The sequence below is a fragment of the Abrus precatorius genome, unplaced genomic scaffold (genome assembly GCF_003935025.1).
Source record: "Abrus precatorius isolate BTA unplaced genomic scaffold, Abrus_2018 Scaffold9, whole genome shotgun sequence".
NCBI lineage: Eukaryota > Viridiplantae > Streptophyta > Magnoliopsida > Fabales > Fabaceae > Abrus > Abrus precatorius.
The window spans coordinates 27,300,766-27,318,208 of NW_020874439.1; the positions used below are offsets into that span (position 1 = coordinate 27,300,766).

Here is a 17,443-nt window from a genome sequence, read left to right on the forward strand (position 1 = left end):
GAATTAAGTCTATAACTTTTAATATTTGATATCATTATTAAACTTGACAATTTTATAAAATATAATTTAAAGTATACAAAAAGTGTAATTTTAATGAATATAAAATAAATAAAATTTTAATTTATGAACTCTAGCTATTAATTTTAAAATTTACATTATTAAATCATTTATTGTGATGTATATTTATTAATTGTTTTAAAACATACTTTTTAATCAAATTATATTATTAAAATATTAGTAAAAACGGAGCATTATAATATTTTGTAAAACCTATAAATCACAAGTATTCATCTCGATAATCTAAAAATTATATTAGCTGCCAAGTAACAAAATTATAATTTATACGTCAGGAATTTAAAATACACACAGACAACTTTTTTATTTATTAAAATCAATAGTTAAATTATATCTCCTCATTAATATTATATATTTTTTGTCATTAATGTAAGAATGCATTGCTTTTTCTCTTCACTGTTATAATAATCTTGATATGTTATATGAAAATAAAATTAATGATAAAAGATTGAAAGTAAGTCTACATATTTAATAGAATTTGTCCCTTTCTTACATAACAATAGTATTTTTATAATATTTTTAATAATACTTTTATTACTATCTCAATTTATAAAACATGTAATACTTTTTAATACAATAAATAACGGAAATTTTAGTAAGAAATTTTAGAAAATTGAAACTAATCTTGCTATACATTTGGTCGTATTAAGTGAAAATATATTTAATTTTAGAATATAATTTTATTAAGAAAAGAACGGAAGCATATACCGAGGCCGTACGCACCGTATCCCAAGCACGAAACATCCACTCCTCAAAGGTTCCAACTCAGTTGAGTGTGCATTCCATAGAGACTGCACCAAGCAACGTGTCTTCAAGAGTGTGCAACACATGATCTGCACCTGCACCTGCACCTTCAGCAGCGGAACCTTCCGTACCAAAACTCCCATAAAATGCCATCATCACTTTCTCAACCACCTTTGTCGTTTTCATTTGCCCAACATGCATCATTCAATTCAATCTTCACAATTAAATACACGCTACCTCTTTCATTCGCTTCATCACATTCACATACACATTCATCTCCATAGTTAGAGTAGAGATGGTGGGAGAAGGAGAGGCTCTGGTGGCGTGCAGTGACAAGAGCATGAAAATTGGGGTCAAGGTGTGGGACTTAGCCACTGGACAAAACCTTCTTCACATTCCAACCTGTGCCTCGCCACCTTTCGGCTTCTTGTGCTTGAGAAATCGCTTTCTCGTCGCTTCGCAAATAAACAAACACGGCTCTGTTGGCGACGGAGCCATTGTTGTGTGGGCCTTGAACAAGGTAACGTGCTTCTATCAGACCTTAAAGTCCCATCCCCAGACTTTCTTTTTTATTTTAAAAAATATATTCTGGTTTTTTTCCTTTCTTGTTCACGTGTACCTCACGCCCCGTGCTATACGAATTGGTAACCGTAATTGCTTTCTTTATTCATCCGAAGTTCTGAAAACCATGCACTTACCATTTTAAGGTTTACAGTGGTGGATTGGATTGGGGAATTTCTTGCATTTTAGTGATTAAACACATTGTTATTGACAATTTTGTACAAAAATCAACTATTTGGATTTTGATAGAATAGTGAAAATATATAAGATAATGATTTAACAAATTAGATAATGGATTTTTTCAGGAGCTAAAAATATTCACAGCATGTTTGATTTAAACAGGGATTTTTCATAAATAAACCTCGTACTTAGAAGCTTTATTCAAGAACATATATCACTTATCTAATAGTCAATCAGTGTCCAAATTATGGATTTGTTGAAACACAATTTCTTAAATTTATGTCATTCAGCAGAGGAGTGTTGTTGGAATTTCGAATGAAGCTGAAAGCATCTAATGACATTAGGTGTTTGCGTCTCATTTCTTTCCATACTTCTTAGAATTGCGCATCATCTTAATTGGAGATTAACATGTTTAAAAAAAAAAAAAAAAGTTTGCCACCAGGCATTGGCAGCACTTAAAACTTCATCGATTTTATGCACAGAAAAATAAGTATTTGACTTGTAGACACTAGCATGACACACAGTAAAAACCACTACTTTATTTTGTTCTCCTTCAATCCAACATTATAAAGAAACAAAAACGTGCCACTACATAACTCCATATCCCACTCTTTACTTTCAAAACGCACCAAACCCATAACAGAACCACATGTTTTATTTTGTCTCATTCTAACATGTGTACCAAACATTACCCTTGTAGGCTTGATGCAATGCTCTAATAGCTGTAGAGATAGCAGATTAAAAACGTAGGATAAAACTTGGATTAATTTGGTTTAACTTCTTTTGAAAAAATAATTGCTTATTTCTTCCAACATTTTAAGAGAACTTTTAAAAAACAAGTGATTATTCTCTAAATTTAAGTTGGGCCAAATATGCTCCAAGTCTCTTATGTCATTGTGATGAAGTTTTCAACTCTAATTTAGCTCGTAAATGCAAATTTTAATTCTGTCATCTAATTTTTTTTTAGTTCATTAACTTTTACAAAAGTTTCAAATAATTTTTTTAAAAAAAATTCTAACCTTATTAAAATTTTTTTTTGTCATTTAATTATGTTATTTGTGAGACAGACTTTATCTCTAGGACTTTTTATTTTTCTAGTTTATTTTCATATTCTTATACTCAGATAGATTATTTATGATTTGAGATTGGAGAGTGGAAAGACGGTAATGATATTAAGAAGATAAAATTTTGAGTATAAAAAAATGAAAATGAAAGGAAGAAAGAAGAGGAAGAGGACAAACTCAAAATTTATCTTAAAATTAATGAACAAAAATACTAATTTTGTTATTATAAATAGTGGTTATTTAATTTTGAAAAAAAAAACTTGCGTACTTAATCCTGACTTAAATTTGTTTGGACTTCACAATTTTGAATCTTTTACATTATAATTTAAGGATTAATTTGAATTTCAAAACATTAAATAGCAAATCAACACACCATAAATGCTCCTTAGTAGGTACTTACATAGTCAACTCTAATTAATATAGGATTAATTTTTTTGAAGTGTATCGTATTTTTTGTATTATTAAATTTTTAAAACTCGTTTGTACTTTTAAGACACTTCACGAAAATAACAAGTTTTTTCTTCATTATCAAAATTATCTTATTATTAAAAAAAATAAATGTTAATGTGAAAGGACAATACTTAGGTACTGTACAATAACTGCTTTTAGTACTATTTTCCAATTAAGATTGGAGTTTTACGTCATACTTTACAATAGTATTAAATACTACAATTTTATTATAATAAATCTCTAATTTTAATTGGTAAATAACACATAAAAACAACACATAAGTTTTGTCTTTTGTGAAATCCAAAACTATCATTATCTACCATTGATCATTTGAAATTCATTTTTAGACACCATGTAAGTAAGATTGAAAATTTTGAAACTACACACATGCTCTTTAGAAATTAATGTAGACATTTCAATCTTGACTTTTACGTAAACATTTACTAAAGAGAATGATTGAAAAGCCCAATTTTTTTGACTTGTTAAAATAATAATATATTATTATGATTAATGTAACATTTTAAGATTATATATTTATTTTATGAAATGCTTTAGTTTGCTAATTTACATATAAGTGTAGGTTTATTAGCCTATTTAAAAGTAAGTTTTTTTTGACATATTTAAATTATTTTATTACAAAGTAAGTTTTTTAATAGGCTTTTAGGTCAAACTAGACCTTAAAATATGGCTCATATCAAATAAATAGACTACAGGGTTGGACTAAGTTTAAGAGTTAGGTCATACATTGGCCTCACAAATCTTAGTTGGACTAAGTTTATTTTCACCCCTAGGTAAATGTTTAGAATTTTATGGTCTTAATGTTATATAATGATTAGATGTATCGAGGGATAAATGAATATGGTTTACTGGCAAATATTTCCATGTAGAATAAGAGAACTATTTACAAACAACAGTGGTACTACGTTCTTGTCGTAATTGCCGTGGCAATTCTATAACTTTGATGGAAGTATCTTTCTATCCTGTCTTTTAAATAATTATAGATGATTTTTATGCAAAAATTTCATTTTTACTTGTATATTATTGCTTTCAGCCTCAACAGCCACTTTTGAATTACACAGTGGAAGCTATTGGGCCACTTTCTTGCACAGAAGATGGCATATACCTTGTGGGAGGAGCTTTGTCTGGAAATGCTTATCTCTGGGATGTATGCATGCACACCTTAAAAGTCCATTTCCCCAATTAGTACTTTTAGTTCACATCATCATATGCATATTGCCTATGTATAAATTCTGGCTTAAATTGATTTAATTTTTCTAACTTTTGGTGATAATAAGTCCTTGGTCTAAGCTTGCGTGTGAGATTTAGATGAATATTTGTTTTGGTAAAATTATGATATGTTTATGGTTAATTGTAGGTGACCAGTGGAGAATTGTTGAAGACTTGGAGTGCTCATAATAGATCTTTAAATTGCATGCTATTTTCAAATGACAATTCTTTTCTTATTTCTGGTTCAGATGATGGTATGATCTGTGTTTGGTCAATGATTAGGTAAAGACTGAATTTGCTTTCCCTGGACTTTGGCCTCAACAAATATACGTAATAGAGCGATATTAAACGCCTTTACTTTAATGCTGATGCATGTATTTTATTCATTTTGATGGAAGTCTGTTAGATGTAGAAAAAACAGGAAGCTTGCCTTCTCCATTACATTGTTTGCCAGGGCACAAGTCCTCCATAACAGGTCTTTTAACTACACCCAGTAGTTACTTCTCAATATTGGTATCGAGCTCCCTTGATGGCACATGCAAGGTGATGAATCTGTGCATTAAGATTCTTCTACAAACATGAGATTGCTTTATATTAAGATAGGATTTTCCATTTATCATAGGTTTGGGATTTTATCTCAGGAAGACTTGAGCAAACTCAAATTTATCCTTTGGCAATAACTTCCATTGCCCTTCACCATAGGGAAAGGCTCTTGTTTTACGGAACAGAAAATGGAACAATAATTGTCAACAAGCTTGATGTTGGTCTGGAAGGAGGTCCTTCCGTTGTCACAGTAGGCCAACCACTTGAATTGAAAGGACACAAGTAATATACAGTGCTTGAAGCTTTTCATTTTCCAATATTTATTGAGAATATACTTCCATGACAAAATATATGGTTAGGAGCTGCCTATAAAGTGAAAACAAAAAGCACTCATTTTTTTAACTTCTCATTATTTGTGAGTTATTATTGCATAATTATTTGTGAAACATGTAAATTTCAAGATATCAAAGCTACTTTTGTTCAGACAAAATTGGATGTAGGTGTTTTAATGTTTCAAATGCCTAGCTTTAGAACCAACCCATTTAACACAAAAAGCAAATTCCTTTGAGTGCTAAAATTTTGATAATAGCTTCCAACCTAAATAGGAGTTATCATATAATGAGGTTGAATATAATCAGCTTAAATTTTTGTCAAATATACAGTGGAGCCATTACTGCCTTGACCTCCACTCAGGTAGGCCTAATTTCTGCCTCTGAAGACTGCACAGTCTGCGTATGGGATATCATCAGCTGGGAAATCATTCGAAGGTTCAGCCTTCAAAAAGGTAATATAACCTATCCATTTATGTTATTGTTCTTACCTCTTTTAAAACAGAAGTTGGCAGTCACTTGGGCATGTATAAACTATATCGTGGGAAAATGGAATTTTGAAAATCATCCAATATGCTTCAACACAAATGCCAGTATGTAAAAGCCCTTAATAATAATGATGATCTATGTTTCATAACAAAGTTACAAAGGCATACGTAAGGCAAAATTGATGGTATTATTAATAGCAGGGAAAGTAACTAATCTTGTGGTAGTTCCGCGATCCTCAGTACTCTCTACATCAAACCAACGGAGAGTCTCCAATCAATATCCTATTTCTCCACTTAACAAGTATCCTCAGCTGATCAACTTATCCAAGGGAACTACCACTCTCCTTTCCTTACGTCGACTCTACAAAGAAAACCAAACTTGCATTGATTTGAGAAGTACTGGTTTTTCGAGACAGAAGATTTCTGGTTCACAGGTTTTTTTCCTTTTCCCTGAGTAGCCTCCATTTACTAACACATATAGTATAATTATTTTATATGATGAATAAATCATAACGTAAAATGCATAGAGAATTGTGCTTTTGCAGCTTACACTTGATTAACCAGTCATTTAGTCAACATTACTTGATCTCTTATAATCCTCCCTTCCCTGCCCCACCAATCCCGACAAAATATTAAGAATAATAGACCGAAAGAAAAACATAATATTTGTGACTATATAGTTTGAGATATAGGCAACTCAAACAGGAGATTATTGGAAATTGTTGTAACATGTTTAGCTCTATATGCATGATTTCAGCCGCTGCAAAGACGTAGTTTTTCATTGTTCTTTCTTTTGGGCAGAAAGCAGATATGCCTGTGGCCATGACCATACAAATGAAAGTGGACACAGAAATACAGAACCGTGTATGGGCAACAAACATGGCAAAGCACGTCATGGTGATAAACAAACAGTTGCAGTCACAATTGTTGGAACTGATACAGCGCAGATTGTTCTGTCCAAACAACATCAATTTTCGAAAAACTAGTAGGAAAAAGCTCAAAATTCAGAGTCTTGAACTGGAAGAGGAAAATCAGAAACCTTAACTTAATCCTTTTTAAAACAAGGGTCTTAAGTTTGTAGTTTTCTAAAATAACTAAACCTTTTGTTCAGTTTATTTTTGTTTCAAGAGGTATTTCAGGGATCTTTGTTCAGCTTCTGCATGTATCTAACTTTGTTTCTATATGAAATACCAACGGTTCTGGACTAGCTTCGTGTTGAGTTGGTATTAGGGAATAACATAAAACAATATATATAACAATTTTTTAAAAATGATTTTCGGATTTTAGATAAAATAGTAAAGCTTTGTTTGAGAGTTTGGAGGGTGAGAAAAAAGAAGGATTTAAAGGGGGAAAGAAGAAAGGAGAAGGGAGTTTAAAACTTTCTTTTGTTAGAATGTTTAATATTGAGAGGTGAAGGAAATGAAGTGTTTAATTATATAAATGATATTATTATATTTTATATTATTTATATATATATATATTTATAAAAAAATAAAAAGTAAATATATTTTTCTCAAAAAATTAATAATTTTAAAAAAATTTATTTTTTATAAATTTTTTTAAAAATTTCACTTGAAAAATTAATATTTAAAAAAATTATAATTCTAAGTATGAAAGAATAAGAGAGAGAAAATTCTTGAAAAGCTCTCAGATTGAGGAACTCAACAAACTAACATTAGAAGGCTTATGAGAGTTTAAAAAACTCCTAAAATTTTTCTCTTTTAATTAAGCAACTAGCAAAGGAGAGTTAATTTCTCATTGCTTCTCCCTTCTCTTCCTAAAAATATCCACGCAATGAAATTTCGAATTATGCACTTAGATTAATTTATAAATAAATTAAATAAATTGATCATTTATAAATATAATTTTTGCATGTTTTAATTACATTTTTTAGAGCCTTGGTAATACCTAATTTCTTAAAAATAAGCAAAAAAAATTATATTTTAATGTTGTGATGATAAAAATATTAATAAAATTAGAGACTAACTACAAATATAATTTCATACAAGAGCCAGCATTTTTATTTAAGTTTTGTTTTTTCAGACACAAACATGTATGTCAAACAAACTTACATCAAGTACATACATACTCTTTCTCATATCGAAAGTTTTTCTCATATTCTCTTTTCGCATCTTTGTCTCAAACAGGGCAATTAAATGAGTTGTCTCTTCTCATTCTAGAGCATCCTTCATCTCTATTAAATGTTGACTTAGTTTGGTATATTTAGGGTTCCCTTCTTCTTTTCAAAATGATGACAAAAAAGTACTATAAATTGGTATAAAACTGGTTAAAATAATTATAATAAAGTCAAATCACAATATATGAATGGAAAAAAAAAAAAAAAAACACTTAGAGCTGAGGAGTAAGGAATTTGACCCTTCTAATTTATTGAATATATCATGAAATAAAAATATTTTACTGTAATAATACCAGTTGGTGTTAAATGAAGAATCATGAACAAAAAATAAATAATCGTTAAATAAATTAAAAATGCTGAATGTCTTGACAATGACCTATATAAAGGATATGATTAAACTCCATCTTTGCTTATCAGAGGTGTAACATTTCTTTCATCTTAGAGAATTTATTTTTTATTCTAACTTAAATTTCGTTTAGTTTATTGTGAATTCGAAGACTAAATTATCATGCAGTATATATGGCAGCATGCATATTATTTATATCCATAATTAATTAGTGATTTAATAATATATAGTTTACAATCTCTTGTAGCATAATATGGACCATGGTTCACAGATATCTCAACTTAGCACCACAACTTAGTAAAATTAGTCCAACGTTTTTAATAAGATCTGCTTTCAGTTGCAAGAAGATGAACTAATTAATAGTTGCCCATTTCGTATCTATAATCTATAATTAATAGTAAAATCAGTTCAACGTTTTGAACAGGATTAGCTTAGACTTTGTGTGTGATGATTTTTATTCGATCACTAAGATATACTTTGTTATGGTTATTTGAGAGCACAGTAATTGACCCTAGATAATGGCTTAGACTGGAAATTACACCAACACTATAGCAGATTGCAGAGTGGCTATTATACTAAAGATTGTGTTGTACATAATACAGGAGAGAATAAAAGCTGAGTATCTGTTACATTCTTTGCATGATCTAGTTATCTTTTTGATAAAATATCATATATTCATATATCATGTCCAGAATATTATATACACACGTATTCAGTAATAGTTACTAAGGTAAAGTCTACGATGATCAGTTGAATACTCTAAACTTGCTGCCAAGGTGTGTGTATTATACATAAACATGGAATAAATTTTGAGATAAATGAAAACGAAAAAGAACATTTCGAGAGGCTTGATTCTTGATTCTCTCACCGGCATAGTTCAGTAGAGTATACTATTAGAAGACAGAACAAAGAAATAGAGAAAACAGTGGAGAGAGAACGAAGGTACATAGTAATATAGAAGGCATGAAATGATTGATGTTACTCTGCAAACACTTTAGCTGTGACAAATTTATAAGGCTGATCTTTATGTCCCCAGTATTGCATTTGATTTTCATTGATGTTACCTATAAAAACAATTTAAATGGCCAAAATTAAACGCATAAAACCACCTTTTAGCAAGGCAAACTAAATAAACTTTTGTGAGAAAACTCTAGGACAGATACTTCTTGCAAAAAGTTTGCCACACCTTTCCTCTCAGAACATTGAAAAACATTTTTATCAAAAAATTCTAGCATGTGTTCGTGTGGACCCTGGTTCACAATATGACTATTAGAGAGCAGAATAATTTTATGAAAAAAATTGTAAGTCTTTAGAGCTGGCTGCAGGAGTGAGATGCGACTATTGATCCTTTGAGAATGTGAATAATTATTAAAGACTTCTAAAATATTATCAATTAATTGATTTGATTAAACATGATCCTTCAGCACATATTTGTTTAAACGGTTGTAACACATTTCCTTTGTCCACAAGAGCTCCCTCTTAACATTGCATTTCCAACAATAGTATCAGCACAAACCTCCAGTCCCAATATCTTGCAAATGTATAGCAGTATGATAACAGAGATCATTTTTATATAAGTTGTGCAAGGCTTAGGTGACTTGCACTCCGAGCACAAATCATATTTGGGTGGTGCGACTTGTACACTAGCACAAGACACGCTATTAATCAACACGCTAAGAAGAACATAAGTCGTGTTAGGGTGAAGCAACTTGCTAATACGGGTATGCAACTAAGGAGCACAGTCGTGCTAAGGTGTGTATATAAAAGCCTGAACTTTGTGCAACTTGTTTTGACAGAAAAAAAAAACTTTAGAATATCAAATCTAATTATAATAGTAAAAGAAGAAAACAAAAAAGTAACAAAATTTCAACCATTAGTTGTTTAAAACTTAAACTTATCACAGTATCACTAATATTTTTTTCTTTTCTGTTCGGGGTTATTTATGCCAACCTTGTGGGTTGAGGAGTAAAATTAGAATCTCTAGAGCTTAGTTAATTTTCTTACATAATAATAAATATATCCATTATGCGAATCTTTAAAAATCAGACTTGAAAATTGAATATCTTACTCTTATTATTATCATTGCAAATTGAATAACTTGTGTACTTAATCATACTTTTATGAACAACTTATATAATATTTTTGTGATCTATTTATTATTTTGATTGTCTAATTACTGTAATATGCTATTTTTCAACGATAGAAAAATTATAGTTTGACGAACAAAGTTTGATGAACAAAAACGTAGATCAATTGGTAAGTATAATAACTTTTGATTGTTTCTGTGAATAATAAACTATTTTTGCAATTGTTATAATAGATTATAAGTCAACTTTGTTCTCATCAAATATTGTATCACTCTGATTCAATTTATATATTAGAAATAGTCAGCGTATTTTAAATTTTTTGAAAAATAAAATATTTTAAAAGTTTCTTATTTTTATTTATTTTAAATCAAACTTTCTTATATTAAATAGATATATTAAGATGGGATAAACCAATACAAATAACTAAGGAATCCACCCACAAAATAGTTTGTTTTCGTTATATAGCGACAAAATACAAGGCTTGCGTATCTTACGTCCCGTCGTGTATCAACAGATTATGCGGTGTTGAAACGCAAACAATATTAAAGAAGCATCCGTTTATTAATAAAGTAAGCTACGAAAGTTTAGTTCATTTTTTTTCATTGGAAAAAAATTATTTACTATTTTTTATATTATTAAATTAGGTTATTAATTATTAAAAAATCTAAACATTTAATAAATATAAAAAATTATTAAAAATATATTAAAGCTATTTTCAAATTATAACTTATCTTAATTAAAATTAAAATAAACTTACTTTAACGTACATAAATATATTCTACAATAATATCTAATGTTTATATAATAATAAAATAAAAACTAATATTTATTTAATATGTTTGTAGTTTTTTTTAGTTTAGTTTAATTTTTAATATAAGAATTAAAAATTGAATTGAATTACATAAAAAAATATCATTGATAACTTTGATATAATATATAAAAAAGATTTAAATCAATTTTTTAATATTGTCAAATAACTTCGAGTTTGTAAAAAAAAATCTACTACATGTATTTACCAAGTTATTATATTTTATTTTTCAAATAAAAATTTTATTATTATTTTGAATGATGTTAGTATATTTTTCAATTTATAATTATTTATTTTTAAACATTTCTTTCATATAAATAAGAGATTGATAAATTTAATATAAATATTTATATTATTCCAATAAAATAATATATGTGTAAAGATATAAATATTTATATCATGAAAAATATATTTTACCTCAAATATAAATATTTATTCAAAAAATTTATTATAGAAATATTTATTGATAAAATAAATTACTAAATTTTTTATTTTATCATACTTTTAATAATAAAAAATCATTTATTATTTTTTACATCGTTAAATTAATTAATATAATTTAATTATTGTAGTGTTTACATGAAAAATAATTTTTTAATGTATTAAAAATATATTTATATATGAAACACAATTTTTTCTCACACAAAAATTTGTATATCAAATTATATTAATATCTAAAACATAAAGTAAATTTATTTTTATTATTTTTAATAATATTTATATTTTATTTTTAAATTTTAATTTATTTATAATATTATCTTATGTAATGTATGAGTAAAAATATAATTTATTTAAAAATATTTATTATATAATATAAACTGAATATTAAATAATATATATATTTATCTGACAAATTATTTTTTATATAAATGTATGTTTTATATAAAAATTGTTGAAAAATTCTTTATTATTACATTATATGTTAAATTTATCTTATTTATAATATTAAACACATTATAGTTTATTTTAAGAATAATTGTTATATTTACATCATTAATATAATTTTTTATTATAAAAAATAATATTTTCCTTATTAATAATAGTAATTTTGTATATCAGATAATTACTAATTTTCTGAAATTTTTTTTGTTAAATAATATTTATAACTGTGTCATTATTATAAAACAAATATAATAGATAATCAATGTAAAAATATTTTTTTAAAATATATTATCAGAATTTAATAAAATACTGTATTTAATATTTATATTTTATTAAATATTAAAATTTATTAATTTTATTAGTATTAAATAAAATTTTAAAATTAATATATTTAAAATATTTTATTCGTTTAAAATTTTCAAAGTTTGAATGTTTTTTATGAGTAATATATTTTATAAAAAATTAATATTAAATTTTACACATGGAGCGAAAACACTATTATAATAATTATAATAGCTGTGCCTTGAAACCCTTTTTGACAGGCGGCGCTTAAATACTTTCACAGTTTCACTCACTGAAGTGGAACTTGTATTTGTATTTTGTTGTGTACCAATGTCTCAGTTGAAAGCATCTCCTGCATGCTCATCCTCTGCTACTATTCTTTCTCCACATACTAGAGGTTCTTTGTGAATTCTTCCTTTTTCTGTTCGTCACTCTCCTACAGATTATTAAAAAATCCAATTCTCTGTTTTCATTTTTTCTTGATCTCAATTTTCAGCCAACCTTCTGTCTCATCGGTTCTGGAAGCCAAAGCCATCATCTTTCAAAGAGGTGATCTTTAAAAGCTAAAGCTTTAATCTTTACAAACTCGTTGCTTTGAGCGTTTCTTATTTTATGAGATTTTTGTGTTTTTGTGGCTGCATTGTTGGTCTTATTCTCTATTTCTGTACTGTATTTAGTTGAGGCCAAGAACAAGTTTTGGTGCCAGTAAAATTCAAGGTGAGAACCCCGTTGTTACCCATTGGAAACTATACTTGGATACCATTACCTTTGTTAACTTGATATATAAACTCAACATAAAAGAGCTTATCTAAGTTAGTTTTTCATCTCGGGTTAAGTATAAGTGTTGATTTTTTTAGCTAAACTAGACACAATGGGTTGAACACATTTTGAACAATGTTGGATCTTTAAGATTTAGTATTTCTTATTGTTATTTATAGTTGAATCTTTTAGTTAAGACCTTGTTTTGCATTGTATTCTTCATCTGTTGGAATTTGTATTATGAAAATCATCATTGCCTACCAAATTTATGTCGTAACAGCAATGGTGGACAAATACATCACGGAGGGGTAATTTCTGGTTTCTTAGAGTATGGATGGTTTAAGTTAAAAACACATGAGTCCATTGAGGTAGGGGCACTGTGTGTTCACCGCTTGATGTATTAATTTGATATGTAAGTGTAGTGTCTGTAACGATATTAAAATTCTCTTGGCATACAGTTATTAAAGCAGCAGTACGCAGTGATACAGAGGTAGTTTCTAAAACCATGGAGGGTGGTGGCCTACGTGGAAAATTGAATAAAGTTGTGCTGGCTTACAGTGGTGGCTTAGACACATCAGTCATTGTTCCATGGCTGAGGTATAAATGTTGCCCCTTTTTTCCCCATTTTTCTACTAGACTTCCATTGCATGTTTGCAATATTGGATTTTTCTCTCCGTTCTTATATTTTCTGACATCTGAATGACAAATAATCAGGGACTTGGAGATAAAATTTTTTATTTTTATTTAATTGCTGGTTTCTCTTTATAAAAGAATTTTTAAATTTATATTAGAATGATTCAATAGCAATGGGAAACCAGTTTTGTGATTGTATAGATGATGTGATGAGTTTTAAATGCAAAAATGTTGTAGTTTTGTGGTAAAGCATAGAAGTGAAAAGTGGTGATTCGTATTTTCTCTTTTAAGAATTTAGGGTGTGAAATGGAATATTGAGTAGTGGATAGCCCTGTCATTTTACCTGTGGTAAAATTGTGTTCATATAATATTTTATTTAATGATTTTGGTGTTGCAGAGAGAATTATGGTTGCGAGGTCGTTTGCTTCACTGCTGATGTTGGGCAAGTATGTTGTGAGATTTTGCATTCATATTTTGTAATCAAGATTGTTCTATAAATTGTGTTATTGGAAAAGGTTTTTGAGATTGCAAATTTCTGACTAGAGAAATTGATTTACCTGATTTGATGTTTATATGCTGGATGTTGTAACAAAATCTATATTTCATAGGGTATCCAAGAATTGGAAGGTTTAGAAGCGAAAGCCAAAGCGAGTGGGGCCTGTCAATTAGTGGTAAAGGACTTGAAGGAGGAATTTGTCAGAGATTATATATTCCCTTGCCTACGTGCTGGTGCAGTTTATGAGAGGAAGTATTTGCTTGGGACCTCAATGGCCCGCCCTGTAATTGCAAAGGTACTTATGCTTGAAGTTTGATAGTTCATCTTTCTGGTATAACCATTTGTTCTGTTTGCTCTCTTTTTATTTGAAGAAGAATCATAATCACAAGAATTGCAGAACATAATTTCTTTTTCCCCTTATATAAACATATATTCATTGACACCCACTGACTCATAGGCCATGGTTGATGTTGCCAAAGAAGTTGGAGCTGATGCTGTCTCCCATGGATGTACAGGGAAAGGAAATGATCAGGCATGTCTTGCTATTAGGCTCACAACACTAAATCATACCAATTATTTTATTTTATTCTAGTCTAACACATTTCTATATAAACTTTTAGGTTCGATTTGAGCTCACTTTCTTTGCTCTGAACCCTAAGCTAAATGTTGTGGCTCCATGGAGGGAATGGGATATTACTGGAAGGGAAGATGCTATTGAGTATGCCAAAAAGCATAATGTACCTGTTCCTGTGACTAAGAAATCCATATATAGCAGGGATAGGAATCTTTGGCACCTTAGCCATGAGGTATGTTTTGTGGTTATCTTCTGTCTCACTCTAGTTATACTGTTGAAGTTTGCTATGTCTAATGATTTGTCATTTTTTTGGAGGTCTAAGCATTTATTGAATTTAAGGTCAAAAGTTTGATGGTCTTTTTACAGTAATGGATATGGATTATCTTATGTTACATGGCATTAGCAGGGGCAATAGAGAACAAAGCACTTTCTCCTACCATGATAGTCATGTAACATGAGAAGATCTGAAGGCAAGCAGTTTACTTGATTGTTGTGTGGATCATAGTAGTTAATCTCGGATAGTGGTGCGGAGCGGCCGACCCCAAAAATGCTATAGCGAGATAGCTGATAACGGGATGATTGCTATTTAAGGCATTATAAATATACCCATATAAATTAAGTTACACACATTTATGCTGAAAAATATAAATTTAAGACCCAACTTAAAACCATATGCAATACTAATGATTTAAATTAAAAGTTTAAGAATATAACACGTGTCAAATGTCAATAACAAGTAATAACAAAATATAAGAACTAAATAAATTTAAGTCTCTAATGCTTAGATGTTTAACTGAGGAGAGTTGAGAGGTGATTTGAGAGGCTAGGATTTGCGAGTGGGAGGGAGAAGATTCAGAAAATAAAGGGGAGGCAAAATCCCAAGATTCCCTCCCCCCCCTAAAAGCCGCCAACGTTAAAAAACAAAGGGTAAATTCTGAATTTTCAAGGAGGACAGCATAGTGGCCGCTACAGCTGTGATTTCCGGCCACTATTCGTGGTGCAACAGCTGCGACACTGAACAGTGACACTACAGGGTTGCCATAGCAGGACTGCACCGCTCTGCTGCGATAGCAGCCGCTATTGATAAATATGGTGTGGATAGAAAAAATGAATGTTCTATTCTGTTCTCCTTGGTTCTACCCTTTTGTGTCACTAAAATGCATCATTATTTTATCTCATCGCCCAATTCTGTTCAAATTTTTAATTGAACCAAACATAGAGTATTCACCCCATTCTAACATGTTGACCAAACACAACAAATATATTTATAACTGGTGAGTTATGTTGGCTCTTGGAATTTCTTTTATTTGATCTGATAATTCATGGCTCACTATTAAACTCAACTTATTGTATGTAAGTGCTCCCTCAATCATGCTCATTTTTGTCTTCCAGAATAGAAGCATCAACACTTTAGTCCACAAAAGATTTTAATGATCAATTTAGTCCGTCTATAATTTAATGTGTCAGCATTTAGGTCCTTCTGTTATCATTTAAAGCTTCAAAGCATCCAATAATTTGTTAAAAGTCTCTAGAACATATTAATTGTGTAATTTAATTCTCATAATTTCTCTGCAGTATTATCAGAAGTTAGAAAATTGATACTCTTGATCTTGATCTAGGTTATATTTTAAGTAATGTAGCTCCAAAATCTTTTTTTAAAGTGATATGCTACTGTTTTCTGATATATGCAATCTGTGACACTGAAGGGTGATATTTTGGAAGACCCAGCTAATGAGCCTAATAAGGACATGTACATGATGTCTGTAGACCCCGAGGATGCTCCAGATCAAGCAGAGTGAGCTTGCTTTTTGTGATTGATAGTTATTTGTTAGAAAATAGAAACACTGGCAGAGTATATATTCAGAGACAATTTTTTTTGCTGTGCCAGAATAAAAACAGATAACTTTTTGATCTTTTTATAATATGAATAGACCTATTTTATATATATAACCGCTAAATTTGTTATGCTTACAAAGATTTGTGCTTAACATTTGTGAAAGCATGCATTATGTCTTGCAGATATGTGGAAATTGGGATAGAGGCTGGGCTTCCTGTTTCAGTCAATGGGAGGAGGCTTTCGCCAGCATCTCTACTTGCTGAACTCAATGAGATGGGTGGAAAGCATGGAATTGGCCGTATTGACATGGTTGAGAATCGGCTTGTTGGTATGAAGAGCCGAGGAGTTTATGAAACACCTGGTGGAACCATCCTGTTTGCTGCAGCACGTGAGTTGGAGTTTCTGACACTTGATCGAGAAACAATCCAAGTCAAAGATTCATTGGCCCTTAAATATGCAGAGTTAGTGTATGCTGGCAGATGGTTTGATCCACTCCGAGAGTCCATGGATGCCTTTATGCAGAAGATCACAGAAACCACAACAGGTTCTGTGACCTTGAAACTGTATAAAGGTTCTGTTATTGTGACCAGTCGAAAGAGTCCCTTTAGCTTGTACAGGCAAGACATTTCATCATTTGAGAGTGGGCAGATATATGATCAAGCTGATGCTGCTGGCTTTATCCGGCTTTATGGTCTTCCAATGAGGGTCAGAGCAATGCTTGAGCAGGGTATCTAAGTGTTAATTTCATTTCAACTTGTACTTGATTTCATTTTCCATTTGCATGTTTAGATAAGATGGATTGAAGCTAGAGTATGTACTTTGGATTGTTAGTGGATCATCTGAACTCCAATAAGATGAATAATGTTTAGTTATTATTATCACCGAGTTGAAATTAAGAGTTTAAAAATTTATTCTTTTTTTTCCCCAATATTTTATATTAT

At 29.8% G+C, this 17,443-nt stretch overlaps 2 protein-coding genes across 2 annotated transcripts; both read left to right on the forward strand.

The window, feature by feature from the left end:
• Positions 1-1,114: 1,114 nt before the first annotated feature.
• LOC113851135 (protein ROOT INITIATION DEFECTIVE 3-like) lies at positions 1,115-6,705 on the forward strand. Its single transcript, XM_027481615.1, has 8 exons — positions 1,115-1,339; positions 4,126-4,239; positions 4,450-4,583; positions 4,700-4,844; positions 4,924-5,126; positions 5,507-5,628; positions 5,863-6,095; positions 6,463-6,705. The coding sequence occupies exons 1-8, from the start codon at positions 1,115-1,117 to the stop codon at positions 6,703-6,705; spliced, it is 1,419 nt and encodes a 472-aa protein (XP_027337416.1).
• Positions 6,706-12,469: 5,764 nt separating this feature from the next.
• LOC113850091 (argininosuccinate synthase, chloroplastic) lies at positions 12,470-17,417 on the forward strand. Its single transcript, XM_027480455.1, has 10 exons — positions 12,470-12,600; positions 12,700-12,752; positions 12,881-12,920; positions 13,421-13,559; positions 13,993-14,041; positions 14,204-14,386; positions 14,549-14,623; positions 14,712-14,897; positions 16,372-16,460; positions 16,685-17,417. Exons 1-10 carry the CDS (start codon positions 12,534-12,536, stop codon positions 17,235-17,237), a joined length of 1,434 nt encoding a protein of 477 aa, XP_027336256.1. The 5' UTR covers positions 12,470-12,533; the 3' UTR covers positions 17,238-17,417.
• Positions 17,418-17,443: the final 26 nt, after the last annotated feature.